At 42.2% G+C, this 20,439-nt stretch overlaps 1 protein-coding gene across 3 annotated transcripts in view; it reads left to right on the top strand.

The window, feature by feature from the left end:
- The window catches only part of MMS22L (MMS22 like, DNA repair protein), a 126,681-nt gene that overhangs the window by 72,929 nt on the left and 33,313 nt on the right, over positions 1 to 20,439 (top strand). For all 3 annotated transcript variants that reach the window (XM_044289961.1, XM_044289962.1, XM_044289963.1), the window contains 2 exons: positions 1,909 to 2,135; positions 4,330 to 4,839. In XM_044289961.1, the coding sequence (XP_044145896.1) occupies positions 1,909 to 2,135; positions 4,330 to 4,839 (737 nt within the window). The remainder of the gene's footprint in view (positions 1 to 1,908; positions 2,136 to 4,329; positions 4,840 to 20,439) is intronic.

The following is a 20,439-nucleotide window of genomic DNA, read 5'->3' as shown; positions in this document are numbered from 1 at the left end:
GCGCTGGTGTCTCCGTGGCAGGACTTCAGTCTCCTCTATGTCTTCCCTCCGTTTCCTCTTCTGCCGAAGGTTTTACGCAAGGTCGAGGCGGAAGGGATCCCGACCGTTCTCATCGCTCCGGAGTGGCCTCGCCGCACGTGGTTCTCAGACGTGGCTCGGATGCTGGCGGAACCCCATGGCCTCTTCCCGACAGAAAGGACCTACTGTCTCAGGGCCCGCTCTTCCACCAGAATTTAAGGTCTCTTCGTTTAACGGCGTGGCTGTTGAAACCGCCACCCTGAGGAAAAGGGGGTTCTCGGATTCAGTGATTAGAACCATGATCAGGGCAAGGAAGCCTGCTTCCTCTCGGAAGGCCTTTCTGACCTTTTGTGAGAGCTTGGGGTTCCCTCCCCTTCGCCTTTCCATCCCGATGGTGCTGTCTTTTCTTTCTTCAGTCCGGACTTGAGACGGGACTGTCGCTGAGTTCCCTGAAGGGTCAGGTTTCGTCGCTGGCTGTCTTTTTTCAGAAGTCCCTTGCTCTTATGGGTCCTGTGAAGACTTTTCTTCAGGGGGTGGCACATTCGGTCCCTCCGTATGTACCCCCTTTGCCTCCATGAGATCTCAATTTGTTTCTGCGCGCTCTGCAGACTGCCCCCTTCAAGCCTCTGAGTGAGGTCTCCCTGACTTTTCTCACCTGGAAGGTGGTTTTCCTTGTGGCCATAACTTCTATCAGACGGGTGTTGGAGCTGGCCGCTCTTTCCTGTCAAGAGCCTTTTCTGGTTTTTCACCAGGATAAGGTTGTGCTCCGTCCAGTCCCCTCCTTTTTACCCAAGGTGGTCTCTCCCTTCCACCTTAACAAGGATCTTGTCCTGTCCTCTTTTTGCCCTCCTCCGGCAAACCCCAAGGAACGCGCTCTACATTCCTTGGATGTCGTCCGGGCTTTGAAAGTGTATCTCTCGACTACCGCTTCCGTGCGCCGGTCGGACTCCCTCTTTGTGATTCCCGAGAGACCTCGTAAGGGTCTGGCGGCCTCCGAGGTTTCTGTGGCGCGATGGATCCGCTCGGCTATTTCCGCGGCTTATCGCGCTCGTGGTAGGGTTCCCCCGGCTCTGATTACCGCTCACTCCACTAGGGCGGTGGGGGCTTCCTAGGCAAGGCGCAATCGTGCCTCTGCATCTCAGCTGTGTAAGGCGGCCACCTGGTCGTCCTTACATACCTTTACGAAGTTCTATCAGTTGCATTCTCTGGCTTCGGCTGATGCTGTCTTTGGCCGCAGGGTTTTGCAGGCTGTGGTTCCTGTCTGACCGTTTGACGCCCCCCTGGCGGTGCTGATGTTGTTTCCCACCCCATGGACTGCTTTAGGACGTCCCATGGTCTGTGTCCCCCAATGGAAAAAAGTCTGAGAAAAGGAGATTTTTTTTTTTGTGAAACTCGCCTGTAAAATCTTTTTTTCTCGACTTTTTTCCATTGGGGGACACAGCTCCCACCCATTCTGCCTGTTGCAGGAGGGGTCTTCAGTTCAGTTCAGTTCAGTTCAGTTTCTGTTTGTGGTTGGACCTTAGGCTTAGTCTGATGGTTTCCATAATTTTTTTCTTGCTCCTTCTCCTACTGCTTGTGCAACGCCTGAGTTCCTCCTGGTGGAGTCGGGGGGTATAGCCCGAGGAGGAGGAGCTCCTTTGTATTTGCATAGTGTCCCTCCTACTAATACCTCTAAGCTATACCCATGGTCTGTGTCCCCCAATGGAAAAGTAAAAAAAAAAAAAAGATTTTACAGGTGAGTTTCACAAAAAATCTCCTTTTACTTAAGTGAGACAACCCACTAATTTAGTGTAACATGTAGGGCACCTGAAACTGATGTTTTTCTGTCCTTTTTATTATTTTATTGTTTCATAATTACTATAAGCTGTCTTTTCTCTTTTTGCATTTTAGAACAGTTTGTTTAATATATCATGGCTTGGAATAAAATCATTGGCTAGTGTCAGTAAAACTCCTTTTTCCATGCTGGAGGTCGTGAAAAGCTGTTGTGCTGATGAACAGAGTTCTGATTTGTACAAGTCTGATAACAGTTACCTTATTTTCTTACGGATCCTGGCCCGTCTAATGAAAAAGGCTAAAAATAATGTCGGTGCACATCCCTGGAAGCAAATTAAAGGAAGGTGTGTATATTTTTTATTTATTTTTTTTCAATCCTTTTTAGTATCTGCCTGGTTGGTAACACTGCTCCTTATAATGTTTGTTAGTAAATTTGAATCAGCTCCTGGCTTTCATGTATAAAGCACAGAAGTTTACAGTGCTTATCTGTTCCCTAATACTGTATATAGAAATGCTGTATTTAGTGTGACTACTATCACTTTTTTGGGCCTATTTTCACATAAATATTTCAAGTTTTCCTTTTTTACACTTCTCCCTTCAGTACTGAAATAGGGATGGGTAAACTGGTTAGCTATGTTAAAGGGTTTCTGACACCAGAATTAACCCTATTCCACTTGGGGTCTGCTGACATTAGCATATGCTAACTCGCCTAATCTCATGCTTATGGGTGCCCCCGTTAATGTACAATTCTAACTTTGATATGCTAATTAGCATCTAGTAGCGGGGGGAGGGGGGGGGCGTTGGGCTCCGTTCGCTCACCTCAAGTCACACCCTGCCGTCCTTGATTGACAGGGCCAGCGTTTGTCTTCTCCCACCCTGTGTGCTGGATAAATCTCGCTCCTGAGCAGTCCCAGCACACAGGGCCGGCAGGAGGAGACTAACGCTGCCTGGCCCTGTCAATCAAGGAAGGCAGGGCGTGACTTGAGGTGAGTGAACGGAGCCTCTAGGAGCAGGAGCAACTCTAGAGGCTAATTAACATATCATCAAAGTTAAAATTGTACAGTAACGGGGGCACCCATAAGCATGAGATTAGGAGAGTTGGGGTCTGCTGACATTAGCACATCGCTAATGTCAGCCAATGTAATAGGGTTAATTCTGCTGACAGAAACCCTTTTAAAGGGGTTGTCTCATGACAACACCCTTTGTTTGTCCACTGCTCCATTCGAACAGGGAACATGGGCCTCCGTTCTATTGATCGTTGGGGCCCCAGCAGTCAGACCGCTGCCAATCAGCCTTTTATAAAAAGTTGCAAAAAAATATATAAATAAACGCCACCTCCCTACTGGATGAAAAAAATAAAAAAGTACCATTTCTAGGTTTACAGATGAGCCAAATTTACTAAAAAAAAGTGTGCTGTTTGATAAACGTGACACAAAGTACTCCAGCGCAGACCCAAGTAAATCTAAGTTCATATTAGGGCTGGACCGATTACTCCATTGAATCAAGTAATTTGACACAAAAAAAATAATGTCTGACGTCAGGACGACAGTGCAGCATGCGTAGAAGATGGAGGAGCTGTGGAGCCGCGCCCCTACAAGAAAGGTAAGTATTTTATTTCACTGCCGCTGGGGACATGGCACGGGAGGGGGACAGGGCAATGGATGGCATGGAGGGGCAGATGGCACTGGGGGAGTCGGGGACATGGTGGATGGCATGGATGGGCTGATCTGATGGCACTGGGGGAGTGCGGAACATGGCATGGAGGGGCTGATCTGATGGCAGTGGGGGGCATCACATGGCAATGGATGGCATGGAGGCACTGGGGGAGTGAGGGACATGGCAATGGATGGCATGGAGGGGCTGATGGCGGTGGGGGAGAGCTGAAGGCATGGGGTGGGGAAGCTGATGGCACTGGGACAACTGATGCACTTTTGCTGATCACACAGGGGGAAACAAGTATGTTGGGGACTGATGGCAGGGGGTCTGATGAGTTTTTGTAAAGGAAAACATTCTATTCATTTTTTTTTTCTTATTAGATTACTCTATTAATCATACAAATAATCGATAGAATACTCGATTTCTCAAATAATCGTTTACTGCAGCCCTAGTTCATATATTACCCTTATGATAAATTGCCCCCAGCACATGAAAAGTAGTAAAGGGGTTATCCCATGATTGATGTAAAAAACTAAATTCAGACATCATATAGTACATGACAATCTCTTTCTAACAAAGCTAAAACCAGCCTATCATATACATATCTATTCTGTTGCAGTTGAAGGATGAAACGGAGCATGTGCGGCCTTCTCAGTGAGCCGGACAAATAAGAAATAGAACAAACAGCAGGTGGCGCTATACAGATAGATTTTATTGAATAACTCAGTGGCTATGTTAAATTTTTAATTACATACAATTACAATAGTTTTCAGATCCAGGTGCTGGTTTGAAAACTGTAGAATATTTGTCATGTGACAACCCCTTTTAAGTATATTTTACTTAAAATTCACAAAACTCAATAAATTTCACCCCTTTTTACAGAATCTACTCCAAATTCCACCAAAGGAAGATGCAGGAGCTCACAGAAGTTGGATTGCAGAACTTTTTCACGCTTTTTCTATTGCTGGCTACTTTAGCAGAGACAGAAGATGTTACAAGTCGTGTATTGGACCTCTTAAAGTTTCTAGTTCCTTCTAGTCTTAGTTCTGCTCAGCAGGCTCTAGTATGGAGAGGTAACTTTGCATTCATACTTATCTATGTGGAGAAAAACATGGATATAAGTGTTTTGGCTGAAAAGCTCTCCCACAGTTTTCATGAAACTGCCAAAGAGTTCTTAGTTTCTAAAGGAGACTATGGCCAGAAACATACACATTGGACCCTGCTTTCTACGTATATTGATGGTGTCCAAGAGGTTTTTGAAACCAGCTGCCTTCTACAACTTTCGGAAGAAAAATTGCTGACTGATGGTTTCAGTATGTTACTGCCAGCATGTCGGGAGTCAGAGTTAAGTGCTGTTCTTCATTTTCTACAAACGGCCATTGCTAGACTCAGGTAAGTCTTATATATACAGCTTTTACTACACAAGTTCTGACTCGAATGTAGGTTCAGCTTACATGTGTGTCTACCATGTTGCAGCATTCCACATAATCTTTGTTATCAAGGTATTACAAGTTGCATACTGCCCACTGCTTTTTTTAAATAAATTGGCATAGTATCAAGACTGGTTCAATGGAACAGTGGAGGAGTTCCCCACAGCAACCAATCAAGTTCAGCCTTTCATTTTAAAAGAGGCCTCTGAAAATGGTTTAATACAATCCTGTGTTCACACCACTCTAACAAAGTAGAGACTGCTTGGTTGATTTGGCGCTGATCTGTTTTCCACAATCACCTGTGTTTTTAGTTTGCTCCCAAAGCATGATTGGACCTAATACAAAAATCATGCTTACGTGTTCCCTGTTGCTCTGGTCCTGCACCCTGGCCATGCTCAGGGATTTTCCAGTCCCAGGCTTGGTTACTTCCATCAATGCTGGGAGCGGAGTCTCGTGTACTGCTGCAGCCAATGACTGACCTCAGCAGTGACATGTCCTCAAGTGGCATGTCATTTTTGGGTCATGTGCTGCTTCGAGAGCAGTCACCACTGAGGCCAGTCATTGGCTGAAGCAGCACATATGACCCTGTCTGCAGCCCAAGCCTGGGACTGAAAGATCATTGAATATGCCAGGATGCAGAACCAGAGCAACGGGGACAATATAAGCATGATTCTTGTGTTAGGGACAAACACGTTATGGGGTGTTAATTAAAAACTAAGGGGACCCTAGAAAAGTTAATTTGGCCATCTCTTTATTTTTATTCAGCAAGGAGGAAGTAAAGGGATGCAGTAAATCAAATATCTTCCTACAATGCCCCCAATTGAAATGAATGGCATGTACAGCCTGCAAGTAAAGGAAGCTATTAAAGTATAACTGTCGTATTTTTTTGAGGGGAGTATTGGATTGTGGTGATTAATATCTCCTTGGTGGCCCTATTTCAACTTTTCACTGTGTATTCAATTACCCCTTAATTCCACATTGTTGGTCCCTGTACTGCCTACTCTTACCTGTGCTTAAAATAGGGTTGCTAGGCATGATCCGTCTATCTGTTGAAGGACGCAGAAGCAGACTGCGTGCAAGGTCAGATTACTGACAGCCAGGGACTGTAAGTAAATGATTAAAGCCAGGTCCTCCCCAGCAGCTGATAAGTGCCTGGGCTGTGTGCACTTCTCCCTGTCCCTGCGCTTGGCAGACACTCCCTCACTCAGCAGAGCTGGACAATGCAGAGTGGAAGCAGCACAGACCAGGGAAGGGAGATCTGCCATCTGCTCAGTGTATAAATGAAAGCAACATGTGGTAACAAGACCGCTTTGTGCTGCAGGAGATTAACCCTTTAGGGGGAGGGCTCTGGTTACTGACACTTTTGGGAGGCTATTGTTACTGGCTAGTGAGGGCAGGCGGGATTAGCCTCAGGGTGAGGGCAGTGGCGGCCATCTTAACTGAATAGTGAAATTGCAGTTTTATGCAGACTGGTTGCTAAGGGCTGAATTTTATTAAATATGGGGTAAGTCAGTCTAATAGTAATGGATTCTGGAATATCATGTTATTAGTAACTACATATATAAAAATTGAAATTAGGGTCTAAGTGTGACAGTTCACCAGCATAATATAGTGCTTTCGTATGTTGGTATCTCTAGTATACAATTATACCTATATATAGTGAATTTCTCCAAAAGACCAATTCTTTGAGAAGACCAGACCAACACCTTATCAAGACCAGATTTTTTTGTGACAGATTTCCAATTCCCCTGTATCTTAAGTATATTGGCATCCTCTCTGAAACATCTGTTGCTCTAGAAGACCATTTTTACAGAATTTTTGGTGGTCAACTAAAAGTGGTTTCACAGTACCTCTCTGGCATATGCTTGAGTGCATATGCAAACTGGAAAATGATTCACAGGTTAATTTTAAAGCAGAGACCCCCCCTCCCCCTCCCCTTGAATAAAAATAAAAAAATCTTTTAACCCTTTTGCTACCAGCGCCATACATGTACGATGATGTGCGAGCATGGCGCCAGCTCGCACGGGCTGTGGGCGTCATGGCCGGCAAGTCTCTGCTGTTTCAAACAGAGACCTGCAGCTAATTACCGTGACCGGCAGTAATGCAGATCGTGGTAATTAAAGGCTTGAGATGCCGTGATCAAGTGAGATCACTGCATCTAAATGCGCAAAAACCCGGAAGCTAGTTGCGCGGAACAGTATCAACCTCGCTGAGGAGGCAGATAGTGTTCATGCTGCAGTTCTTATTTTGCTAAGAAATTGGCAAAATGCAATCCAAACCCCATTTTAAAAATCCCTGATAGTAAATAATTAAAAATTAAAAAACACAAATCATCATCACAAATATTTTTTTTATGTTAAATTATATAAAAAAAATATAAAAGTTTAAATTGCCCTCCTTTCCATATAATTGAAAATGAGTACCTAAATAATAAATATAAACATCATGGGTATAACCGCGACCGAAAACATCCGTACTATTAAAATATTTTAAAAAATTTCCAATACGGCAAATAGTGTAACGGAAAAAAGTAAAAATGGACGATTTGCCATTTTTTTTCATTGCTTCTCTTACCCAAAAAAAGTAATTAATAAAATCAAAAAGTCACGCACACTCCATAATGGTATCAATAAAAACTAAAGATTGTCTCGCAAAAAATGAGCCCCCACTCAGCTCAATAGAAATAACTATAAAAAAGTTATGGGGGTCAAAATATGGTGATGTAGAATTTTTTTTTTTCTTTTTATCGACGTTAAAATTTATTTTTACACTATTTAGACATTTAAAAAAAACCTATACATATGGGGTATCGTTGTAATCATGCTGACCTAGAAAATGAAAAGCATGGGTCAGTTTTGCCGCGAACAAAACGCCATGGGAACAAAACCCGTAAAACGATGGAGGAAATTCGTTTTTTTCCAATTCCACCCCATTTGGACATTTTTTTTACAGCTTCCCACTACATTTTATGCCATATTTAATGGTGGCATTAGCAAGTACAACTTGTCCTGCAAAATATTAACCCTCATACAGCTATGTGAACGGAAACAAAAAAGTTATGGCTCAAGGAAAATGGGGAAGAAAAATGAAAACACAAAAAAAATATAATCTGGTACGGAAAGGGCTAAGGCCAGTATATTGCCAGATAAGTATGCACTATGCTGTTGTTTAGGAGCTGAGCAATCGTAGAATATTGCAGCATAGATCATCTTTTGTATTGCAGCTGAGAAACTGAAATCTTACAATTCAGTGCTATTAGAACTGTCCGCAAAAGTACTGAAAATTTCTGCTGAAATTCCACTAGTTGTGTTTTTTTTTCAAGGTGACAAAGTTTATGTGATGCAAAAGTAATGAACGTGTTGTGAAAGAACATGAATGTGTACGCGTCCTATATACTTTTGGCGTTTTGTATGAATGTGTACAGAACAGATGACAGACTCTTTTATATGTGTAAAGTTTAACCTATGATATATTCTCCTTTAGAAATTACAGGGGTTTCTAATTTCTTTTGGAATATTCCCTGTGTTTTCTGTATGTCAGATGCAAGGCTTATTTAAAATGAAAAGAAAGCTGGAGCAATTTTCTTTATTCCATTTCAGTCTCCTAAGGCCTATTTCCCCTGGTGAGCAGATAGCAGTAGGGGGTTTAAGGGAATTCAGCTCTCTGCAAATTAATGTCTCACATCATGAAAATTCAGGAGCATTTTTATTTTTTTTGTATCTTGAAAAGTAATACAGAGAATGTGAGTATTATTTCTTGCCAGCGGGTAGAAGATGAATGATTTTGTCACAGTTTTACTGCTTGATGAGCAGTGTCCTGAGGGTCAGGCTTAACTCTGTGTCACTATGCTGCTCATTACTCTTGAGCTAAATAAGGACTGATTGGATCTAAATTGCCTAGCACATGGGCCACAGATGAGCTCAGTGAGCAGGGGATGACCTGCTATTCAGGTGGGGAGTCACCCTGGTGTGCAAATGCTGCATTAGAGCACCGTGGGAGAATGAGAGGCTGCCAGCAAAAGAAATCGAAATGTAAAAACTCTTTGAAGCTGAGATGGAAGAATTTTGAAGTGTAGGAAGTGACAGGTTGATGGTACTTACCAGCTTTGGCTGGATTAGAGAACAGTGTCATCTTGCTTTTATAATGACAGTAGTCTAAAGCCGTCTGCTAACTACTTGGCGGTGCAGAGGAGCCGTTGACACGGTCTCCTCTGCTGCTTCGTGTGATAGAGAGGTGCTTCAGGATGTTTAAGCCTTCTTAATAAAATACCGCTGTGCAATGAAGGCAATTAGCCCCCTAGCATAAATAATTTGGTATATGTACTTAGTGATTTTTTTTTTTCTTGATTTTTTTTTTTTTTTTTTTTTTATTTTTTGGGGAGAAAGTGTACAGTGGTTACAAACCGTTTTCTGGTTTCGTTGGTACAGCCTGGTAATGGAGGTGAGGAATACTGCAGCACACAGTAAAGACTGGTAAAGGAGGTGAGGAATACAGCCATATACGGTACACCCTGGTAAAGATAGTAAGGAATACTGCAGTATACAGTACAACTGGTAAAGGTAGTGAGGAATACTGCAGTATAAAATACAGACTGGTAAAGGTAGTGTGGAATACTGCAGTATACAGTACAGATTGGTAAAGGTAGAGTGAGGAATACTGCAGTATACAATACAGACTGGTAAAGGTAGTGAGGAATACTGCAGTATACAGTACAGATTGGTAAAGGTAGAGTGAGGAATACTGCAGTATACAATACAGACTGGTAAAGGTAGTGAGGAATACTGCAGTATACAGTACAGATTGGTAAAGGTAGAGTGAGGAATACTGCAGTATACAGTACAGACTGGTAAAGGTAGTGTGGAATACTGCAGTATACAGTACAGACTGGTAAAGGTAGTGTGGAATACTGCCGTATACAGTACAACTGGTAAAGGTAGTGAGGAATACTGCAGTATACAATACAGACTGGTAAAGGTAGTGAGGAATACTGCAGTATACAATATAGACTGGTAAAGGTAGAGTGAGGAATACTGCAGTATACAATACAGACTGGTAAAGGTAGTGTGGAATACTGCAGTATACAATACAGACTGGTAAAGGTGGTAAGGTAGTGAGGAATACTGCAGTATACAATACAGACTGGTAAAGGTTACAGTACATATTGGTAAAGGTAGTGAGGAATACTGCAGTATACAGTACAGACTGGTAAAGGTAGAGTGAGGAATACTGCAGTATACAGTACAGACTGGAAAAGGTAGTGAGGAATACTGCAGTATACAGTACAGACTGGTAAAGGTAGTGTGGAATACTGCAATATACAGTACAACTGGTAAAGGTAGTGAGGAATACTGCAGTATACAATACAGACTGGTAAAGGTAGTGTGGAATACTGCAGTATACAGTACAGACTGGTAAAGGTAGTGAGGAATACTGCAGTATACAGTACAGACTGGTAAAGGTAGTGTGGAATACTGCAGTATACAGTACAACTGGTAAAGGTAGTGAGGAATACTGCAGTATACAATACAGACTGGTAAAGGTAGTGTGGAATACTGCAGTATACAGTACAGACTGGTAAAGGTAGTGAGGAATACTGCAGTATATACTGTTGCAAGAAAAAGTATGTGAACCCTTTGGAATGATACAGATTTCTGCACAAATTGGTCATAAAATGTGATCTGATCTTCATCTAAGTTACAACAATAGACAATCACAGTCTGCTTAAACTAATAAAACACAAATAATTAAATGTTACCATGTTTTTATTGAACACACCATGTAAACATTCACAGTGCAGGTGGAAAAAGTAAGTGAACCCTTGGCTTTAATAACTGGTTGAACCTTATTTGGCAGCAATAACTTCAACCAAACGTTTCCTGTAGTTGCAGATCAGACGTGCACAACGGTCAGGAGTAATTCTTGACCATTCCTCTTTACAGAACTGTTTCAGTTCAGCAATATTCTTGGGATGTCTGGTGTGAATCGCTTTCTTGAGGTCATGCCACAGCATCTCAATCTGGTTGAGGTCAGGACTCTGACTGGGCCACTCCAGAAGGCGGATCTGTGGATGGCACATATCATAAGATGCTATATATGTGTCATCCACAAATTTCCCCCCATTGCAGTGTCATCCACAGATTCCCCCCTCCCCGTAGCAGTGTCAACCACAGATCCCCCGTCCCCATAGCAGTGTTAACCACAGATCCCCCCGTCCCCATAGCAGTGTCAACCACAGATCCCCCCCGTCCCCATAGCAGTGTCGACCACAGATCCCCCGTCCCCATAGCAGTGTCATCCACAGATCCCTCCCCCATAGCAGTGTCATCCACAGATCCCCCCCCCCCCATAGCAGTGTCATCCACAGATCCCTCCCCCATAGCAGTGTCATTCACAGATCCTCCCCCCCCCCCCCCCCATAGCAGTGTCATCCACAGATCCCTCCCCCCATAGCAGTGTCATCCACATACCACCATTAGTTCAAAAGCACACCTTTTGGTTCAAAATATTTCCTCACTACCTTTACCAGTCTGTACTGTATACTGCAGTATTCCTCACTACCTTTACCAGTCTGTATTGTATACTGCAGTATTCCTCGCTACCTTTACCAGTCTATATTGTATACTGCAGTATTCCTCACTACCTTTACCAGTCTATATTGTATACTGCAGTATTCCTCACTACCTTTACCAGTCTGTACTGTATACTGCAGTATTCCTCACTACCTTTACCAGTCTGTATTGTATACTGCAGTATTCCACACTACCCTTACCAGTCTGTATTGTATACTGCAGTATTCCACACTACCCTTACCAGTCTTTACTGTATACTGCAGTATTCCACACTACCTTTACCAGTCTGTACTGTATACTGCAGTATTCCACACTACCTTTACCAGTCTGTACTGTATACTGCAGTATTCCACACTACCTTTACCAGTCTGTACTGTATACTGCAGTATTCCACACTACCTTTACCAGTCTGTACTGTATACTGCAGTATTCCTCACTACCTTTACCAGTTGTACTGTATACGGCAGTATTCCACACTACCTTTACCAGTTGTACTGTATACGGCAGTATTCCACACTACCTTTACCAGTTGTACTGTATACTGCAGTATTCCACACTACCTTTACCAGTCTGTACTGTATACTGCAGTATTCCTCACTACCTTTACCAGTCTGTACTGTATACTGCAGTATTCCTCACTCTACCTTTGACCCATTGCGCTGTTTTCCATATGGGAATAATACTTTTATATTTTGATAGTACAGGCGTTTTCGCATGTGGCAATGTGTGTGGATTGCTGTTATCATGGACTCCAATGCACCAACTTTCCTATGGAGCCCTATTACAGACAAGGGCTCCATAGGAAACACTGTGCTGCAGCCTCCCGTCATTCAGTATGACAGGGGCTGCCGCACACAACCTCCGGCTCCTTCGATCGCCGCACGGGTAGCCAAAGTAACACCAGAAGCGCGCACTTTCAGTTTTCACGCGCTCAGATGTTGTGGTCAGGTCTGACTACAACATCTGAGAGTTTAAATGTCAACGATCAACATTAGCACCGGTTCTGGACATTACAGCAGGCACCTAGTTGCCATCTTTAAAACCCAACATGTGACGTAGTACTATGTCACATGTTGGGAAAGGGTTAAAAAAAAAAATAATCGCCATCCCCTCAAAAAAAAAAAAATGTTAAATGTTTTATTACTTATAAATGAAAAATGATTTAATAAATATATTTTTCCCAAAATGGAACCAGTAAAAGCCACAAAACAAGTCCTCATATGGCTTTGCAAGTAGTAAACTGAAGTTATAACAATGAGAATTTGGCAACATAAACTGACCTTTCATCAGGACCAGCTACCCACTGCCAGAGGCGTCTTATCTCTCTTCATTCCGAACTCGGCCAAGCGTGTATATATGTGGGAGAAGGAGTGTAGACCACAGTTAAAGGGTATGATATAGCTGTGTAGGGGAAGTGAATATTTCATGCAAAGAATGGCACAAAGCAGGGAAACTTTTCCCAAAGATTTTGTTTAGAAGACGTTTTTTTGCTTTGTGCTGATGGTCCCAATACCGTTCCTTCCTACCTCTAAATACTCCTATAGAGTAGCATGGCTTTTTGATTGTGACCTGTAACTTCAGTCCACAATCGATCAGCTACCTGAAAATTGTTGAAGATTGAGATGGTATTTGACCAGCCACAAGCAAGTCTATCCTACTGTATCAAGCAGTTCCACGCTTTAGGGTCCATTCAGATGTCCGCTAAACATTGACTCCTCACATCGCTGGCACTTAAGAGGATAACTATTCTTGTCTGCAGCTGCGGACATGCTAAATTTTTTTGCAGAGCCGCGGACCGGAAATGCGGACAGCACACAGTGTGCTGTCTGCATCTTTATTGGCCCCATTGAAAATGAATAGGTCTGCACCCGTTCCGCATAACTGTGGAACGGATCCGGACCCATTCTACGGATTTCTGAATGGACCTCTATGCGGTTTTAACCAGTGTTTCCCTAACTTGTTGGCACAGGTTTGTTCCTAGGACTGAAAAGAAAAGCAGTGTGGAAAATCTACCATATTTCCGATAAAACAGATCCGTTTATGTCTTTATATGTTAAACGGTGCTGCTGGCTAAGTGAAATGCCCTTCAGCTCCGCAGGATTTTGGAGGGTTAGAGGGTGCTCATTTGCACATAAATAGCCATTAAGAGATGAAATCCCAGAGGTCCTGTGTTGCATGTTAGCAGTGCTGACCTACTTAGCTAGTTTAAATTTGTTTTACAGAATTATTATAATTCCATGCCTGGTACTTAAACTCTGTGATTAATGCAAGCTTCACAAAACAATTAAAGCTTAATTAAACAATTTTCTATGTTCCTGTAGCATTGTTATCATCACACAAAGCGGGATCTGGCAAATATTAAAAGAATTAGGACACTGATAACCCATTGCTTTTGCTCTTTGCTGATGGTAAGGAGCATAAGAGCTAAAGGAAATTCATCCTATGCGATGTTTCCCATATCCTTAGAGAAATATTCCACCTATTTGTACAGTTGTCTTTTCCAAAGTCCATCGAGTATTGTGGTTTACTAAATATCTTCCAGCTATTTCTGTTCTGCCCTGTTACCAAGAGCAGAACAATGAAAATTATGGAAGCGCTGGATTTGAAAATCACGGGAAAAAGATACAAAACATCCTGCACGATGTGATAACTAAATATGCGGATGTAGAGAAAAAAGACAATGCAACAGCACTCTGCAAAGCAAATAAGGTACAATAATGCCATAGTTATAAAAAAAATATTCAGGTGCTAATGCTACACTTATTTTATAAAGTGAGATGCTTGGCAAATGCATTTTGTACAAAACCATTTGGACCCGTCTGCCAAACATCAAGGCGATCTCTGTAAGACGGGAACCTAAATACTACCTGTTATGCACCATAATGGCCGCCATAAAGTTCCATTATGGCGCATAACAGGTAGTATTTAGTGTTAGGTTCCCATCTTACAGAGATCGCCTTGATGTTTGGCAGACGGGCTCAGATGGTTTTGTACAAAATGCATTATCCAAGCATCTCACTTTATAAAATAAGTGTAGCATTAGCACCTGAATATTTTCTATAACTATGGCATTATTGTACTTTATTTGGTTTGCAGAGTGCTGTTGCATTTGTCTTTTTTTCTGTCTCTAGCCATGGCAGCGTGCACTTGTGCATTGGGATGTGCTGACTACCCCCCCCCCCCCCTTTATTTTTTATTTTTTGTAAATATGAAGATATACATGGCTAGATTTATAAAAGAAAAATCACAGAAAATAATGCACTAACACAATAGATGCAAACATTATATATGGACTAAGCCCTTATTCTGGTATGATAAAATCTGAGATCAAAATATATTTTGATCACACTCATCTGTGCCTGCCTACCAGTGCCAAGGTGGTCTCAGTCAGGCAGGTCCTACTCTAAACCTACCTATGCCTTTGAGAATCTACATTCAGCAGAGCAGACCCTGCACATAGTGTGCGGCTCCTAGTTACCTCTGTGTGCATCAAACAACCAATGAGAGCCATGTACATCCGCAAATTCAGTTATCATATTGTGCAGTATGTTTTGTATCTTTTTCTCGTAATTTTTGTTAAGTTTATGTTCTTGAAGGTGCCTTCAAGTGTGAATGCGCTCCTATTATCAGGGGAGTAGCATTTTTGTGCACTTTTGCTCCATCTATCCCACAGGAGACCTTGATTAGGTGGTACATATAGGTGTGCGTGCTCCTTCTCTCATTGGTTGCTTGATGCACACAGAGGTAACAAGTAGTAGCATACTATATGTGCAGGGTCTGCTCTCCTGAATGTAGATGCCCAAGTGCCGGATTTGGCACATATTGACTATAATGGGATCCTTTTGGAGTGCTGTTTTTTACCAGACAAAAAAAGTCCTGCATGAATGACTTTTTTGTCTTTCGATGGAATCTGCAATGGATGACCCGAAATTGAGTTTTGGTTTTGGCATGCATAGCATTTATTATTATACAACAATAAGATGCGGCTAGAACATTGGAATACTGACTTGTGTGGGTATTACAGCCACAAACCTCTTTGTTGATTCCTGTGTCCTGCTGGCATCCACTGTCCTGCCGTTCGTTTCAGCACCAAATAGTGTGATGAGGACCGCCAACTTTACCTAATTTATTACCAACGGCTCTATAAGGGAACAAAAGCTAAATAGCACGGGAGTCACAAAGGTATGCAGCCAATGGCATTTCTGTAAGGATATGGCAGATAGATAGAGATATATAGATATCTATCTATATATCTCTATCTAGTGCGAATCTCTGGAAATCTGTAATCTCTGAATTTTACACTGATGACCATTTGCCATGAATGCCCATGTATGTAGAAGTTTTCAATCTTTTCACACTGTAAAAACTTTCTGAGTAATTATGTATCTCCTCTGAACACATTTCATATTCAGGGGTTTGCGTTGTGCATGTTGCTTATTCCACAAGGAGGTGCTGCTGATCTTCTAATATATACCTTATTGGGCACTGTAGTATGGAGGCTCTGAGGCCTTCAAATTTGCATCATATGTGGTCATACTCCAAAACATGGGAGGTAGGCCTCATTAGACTGTGGGAAGTCAGATGTTTTCTATCCTGAACCTCAAAGGTGTTTTATGCTGTTCACAGTATAGACATGGTTCCTTTTATAAACTGAAAGCATGATGCCGTGCTGGGCCCTTCACACCAGTAGTGCCTGATGGATGCCATTGACTTATAATGGAGTCCACAGAATTTTCATTGTGGTGTCCGTTGTTTTGACGGCAAGAATATAACTTCATGCCGCGCTCTTCTTCCTGCCAATGGAGGCTTCTTGTATGCTTCTGTTAAAAGTGTGGAACAGAAGAGTTCATTCCTTCATGGTTGTAAATGTAAGAAGAATGTTTTTTGGTCAGAATTCATATACATACTGTTGCCGACATTTACTAAGCAGCTTGCTTTGGGTATTAGTGTGAACTGTGCAAAAAAAAAAAAACACAACTTTTCCTGTGTCTTGCCAAATGTGATGAGTAACAGGAAAATGGGTAGTTGTAATCCCATTTTATTAAAGCAGATCTCCTGGTGCAAGACGGCTGCATTCTTCCAAAAACAGTCCACAGGTTCAGTGTGGTATTACAGCTCAGCCCCATTTATTTCAATGAGCAGTAAAACCAGGCACAGGAGTGGTGCTCTTTTTGGAATAAAGCAGCCATGTTTTTCTAATCCTGGAGAACCTCTTTAGGTAGGAAGCCTGAAGAGGTTGCAGATATTGAAGCAAATCCATACCTGCTCATAACCGGCATCAGTTTGATTTTGCTACTATTAGAAACCTTTCTTCTTAGTCTAGTGTAAGATACAGCAATCTTAGAAAATATGGGCTAGCGTGTTTATTTCTATAGCGTTGGCCTACAAGTGAAGTCTGCACTGGCGTTTTTGTCCTAGTATTCCTCTATTAACTTCTGGAGAAGTAAGATGGGCCTTCCTCGTGCCATAGTAGCTATCGCTCAGAACTTTGTGTTTGTAATGCGTTCAGAAATCCATTGATTGTGCCAGCTCTGAGAAGATTATGTGTAGACAGGCTTCAAGAGGGTGTATTTGTGAGAAGCCTGTCGCATAGATGCAGCAGCTTCCGCAGTGGTTCTGCTTTGATCCTACAGAATGAAAGGACTGGAGGATCAGCTCAGGTCTAAATGAGATTACAGCTGGTTTTACTGCTTATCTGGTCTAATGCCAACCAGTGTGGCTTTGCGCCTCCTAAGGGGTTTACAACAGAGACTGTTTATCAAGTATCATCAATTTTCTCTGCACAAGCAGCCTAATTCTTCACAGCCTGAGTGTGTTGTGGGGTTGTCCAGCAGCCAGGCTTTTCCGAGGCATATTGCATTCACGCAGACTTCAACAAATAGGAGTTAAACCAAATGAAATATTCAGCTTCATTATGGCCGTGTTTGTAATCTTCCTCACCCCATTGTAGCCAGTTGGACTGGTGAATACTAGGTAATTACTTGCCTCCACCTCCTGTGTAAATGATGTAAAAGGGACTCGGAGGAGGTAGAACCACTAATCAGCCTAAAGCCTATCAATACAGCAAATGAACAACCTCCCAACCCTTTTCAGCAAAATGTTTCGCCTATGTAGAGTGTAAGGTGCAGAGGAAAGCTGGCCATAGCCATCAGTTTATTCTTGCCAGATTCTTCTCGTTTCACAGGATCCTATTTAGCTGGAAACGGAGACACCTCACAGAACGAAGCTGCTAAAGTGCTCATTAGAGAGTGTAGCAGCGCCAGCTCTCATCTGTGTTTCCCGAGATCTGTCGATGGCCTTTAGACTATACTGCAAATCTGTGGTTGATAGGAGCCGTATGTGTTTAATCACATTTAGCAGCTTTGTTGTAATGAATTTGGGGGGTCAGTCCCCTGCCAATGTTGGTATGACATATCTGAAGTTTTCTATTTATGAAAGTTGAAAAAAATCTTAGTTGTAGGCTACCCAAAGGCCTCTTTCACACGAGTGTGATGGATTGGCTCAGGATGCGTTCAGTGAAACTCGCACCATTTTGCAAGCAAATTCAGTCAGTTTTGCCTGCAATTGCATTCAGTTGATCAGTTTTTTCCGCAAGAGTGAAATGCATTTTGCACGCGTGTGATAAACTGTTTACTAACAACATCTCTTAGCAACCATCCCTGAAAATCGCATCGCATCCACACTTGCTTGCGAATGCAATGCGTTTTTCACGCAGCCCCATTCACTTCTATGGGGCCTGCGTTGCGTGAAAAATGCAGAATATAGAACATGCTGCGATTTTCACGTAACGCACAAGTGATGCGTGAAAAACAATGCTCATGTACACAGACCAAAAAAGATCGTCATCTACAGGGAAGAGAAAATTAGTTCAAAATTTTTAGGCCATGTGCACATTTGGCAAATTTTGGGTGCAGTTTCAGCATTCACAGTATAGAGCATGTGAATATAGGGATCTGCAGTGTGAAAAAAATATGTGGATTTGAGAATTGGCGGCACACTCTGTTCTGTGGATTTGCTCCAGAATTTTTATGCATTTTGCATCCATTCCTAGTTTGGGCTACATAAACCTGCATTAAATTGCGAGTATGGAATAAAAAAATTCCCCACTATTACCATTGTAACCATTGTAAGTACATGATCAATAGGTAGAACGTCATTAAGGGGTTAAAATGCAGTTTAAGGCCTCATGCACACGACATTTGCACAATATGTGGACGCAAAAAACCCGGATGCGGCATCTGTTTTTTTGGGAGGATCTGTTTTTTTCCACAGATCCCTTGTAATAAATGCCGATCCTTGTCTGCAAATGTGAAAAAGTAGGACATGCACTATTTTTATTTTATTTTTTTTTGCTGAAGGGAAACACGGACAACGGACGCGGAACACAAACGGATGAACCATCAGCATTTTTTTGCTGACCCATTGAAATGAATGGGTCCCCATCCTATCCGAAAAACAACTGTCGTGTGCATGAGGCCTAAGGCACATGTGCAGGCTAAATTTTAGACATTAAATTCGAAATCTACAATAGTGGCAAAAAGTTTGGAGGATTTTTCCAATTAAAATTGAGACTATTAGTAGGGTTAATATGTGTCAGAATGCTCCAAAATGTTGTCACAAAGTAAGCCAATAATAGATGGTATAAAATTCTATCATCCAACTTAAGTCACTTTAATACATTTGGGGGGATATTTAGAAAACTGGTGTAAAGTGGAACTAGAGTTGTTGCGATACCAAATTTATTTTATTCGATTTTTAATACCATAAAAAAGTATTGTGATACCATTCCATACCACGTGAAAAAAACACGTGTATTCCGCATTTTAAAAAATGGTGAATCGCACATTTATTTATTTATTTTTTCCTGTGCCGGCGTTCACCGCATAGATTATTTTTTAAAAATATTTTAATAGTTTGGACTTTTCGGACGTGGCAATATGTGATATGTTTTTTTAATGTTTTATATATTTTATATGTAAAATTGTGAAAGGGGGTAATTTATCTTTTTTTATTTATTATTATTATTATTATTTTATTTATCATTTTTCCCCTTAGGGGCTAGAAACTGGGATCTTTTCATCCCTTGTCCTATTCACCCTGATAGAGCTCTATTAGGATGAATAGGACTTCACACTCTCCCTGCTGCCCTGTGCATAGTGCACACAGCAGCAGGTAGCTGACTATGGCAGCCAGGGCTTTACTATTATTCCTGGGCGCCGCTCTATGTAGCCTGCTAACTTAACAAGTCCGAACCCATGAAAGGACCTCCTATAATTGGCGCAGTGCACCCGCCCCTCTCTTTATTGGCAGCGTGGCACAGGGGGGAGGGAGAGACTGCTTCCTGTGCTGCTGAGGGAACATAAGCGTGCTGACAGCAGCGTGCTCATGCTCTGTGATACTAGACTGCGCAGCCCAGTATTGAAAAAATTGAAATCCCTGTATCGTATCGATACCGGGCCAAAAGTATCGATTTGGTATCGAAATTTTCGATACCCGCAACAACCCTAAGAAGAACTGGTTTAGTTGCCCATAGCAACTAATCAGATTCCACCTTTCATTTTTCACAGCTCCTTTGAAAAATGAAAGGTGGAATCTTAGTGGTTGCTAGGGGTAACTAAGCCAGTTCCACTGTACACCAGTTTGCTTAATCTCCCCCTTGGAGCTTATTTAGACTGGTTTAGACATTAAAGGCTTCTAAAGCCTTTTACATGGGCCGATGATTGGCCATGTAAATGCACAGACACTTACTCAACATATAATCAAATACTTGTTGGTCTGGTGAATACAAGTGCTGCCCTGAGTGAAATGTCTGACTGCTGGGATATTCAGCAGCATGTTGTATGTGTAGGACTACAAGTCCCATGTGTACATCGACACTGCTGATACACACAGGATCTTCCCCCTACCTGTTGTGCAGTGCTCTGCAGAAATCCTCTGTCAGCTCCTGTGCCCAGCATTTGTCTCCTCACTGCCTGCAGCTGCTCAGTAAAGCC

Source organism: Bufo gargarizans, chromosome 4, assembly GCF_014858855.1.
Source record: "Bufo gargarizans isolate SCDJY-AF-19 chromosome 4, ASM1485885v1, whole genome shotgun sequence".
Lineage (NCBI taxonomy): Eukaryota > Metazoa > Chordata > Amphibia > Anura > Bufonidae > Bufo > Bufo gargarizans.
The sequence above is the reverse complement of the archived record's forward strand: the minus strand, read 5'-3'. Positions and strand labels throughout refer to the sequence as shown.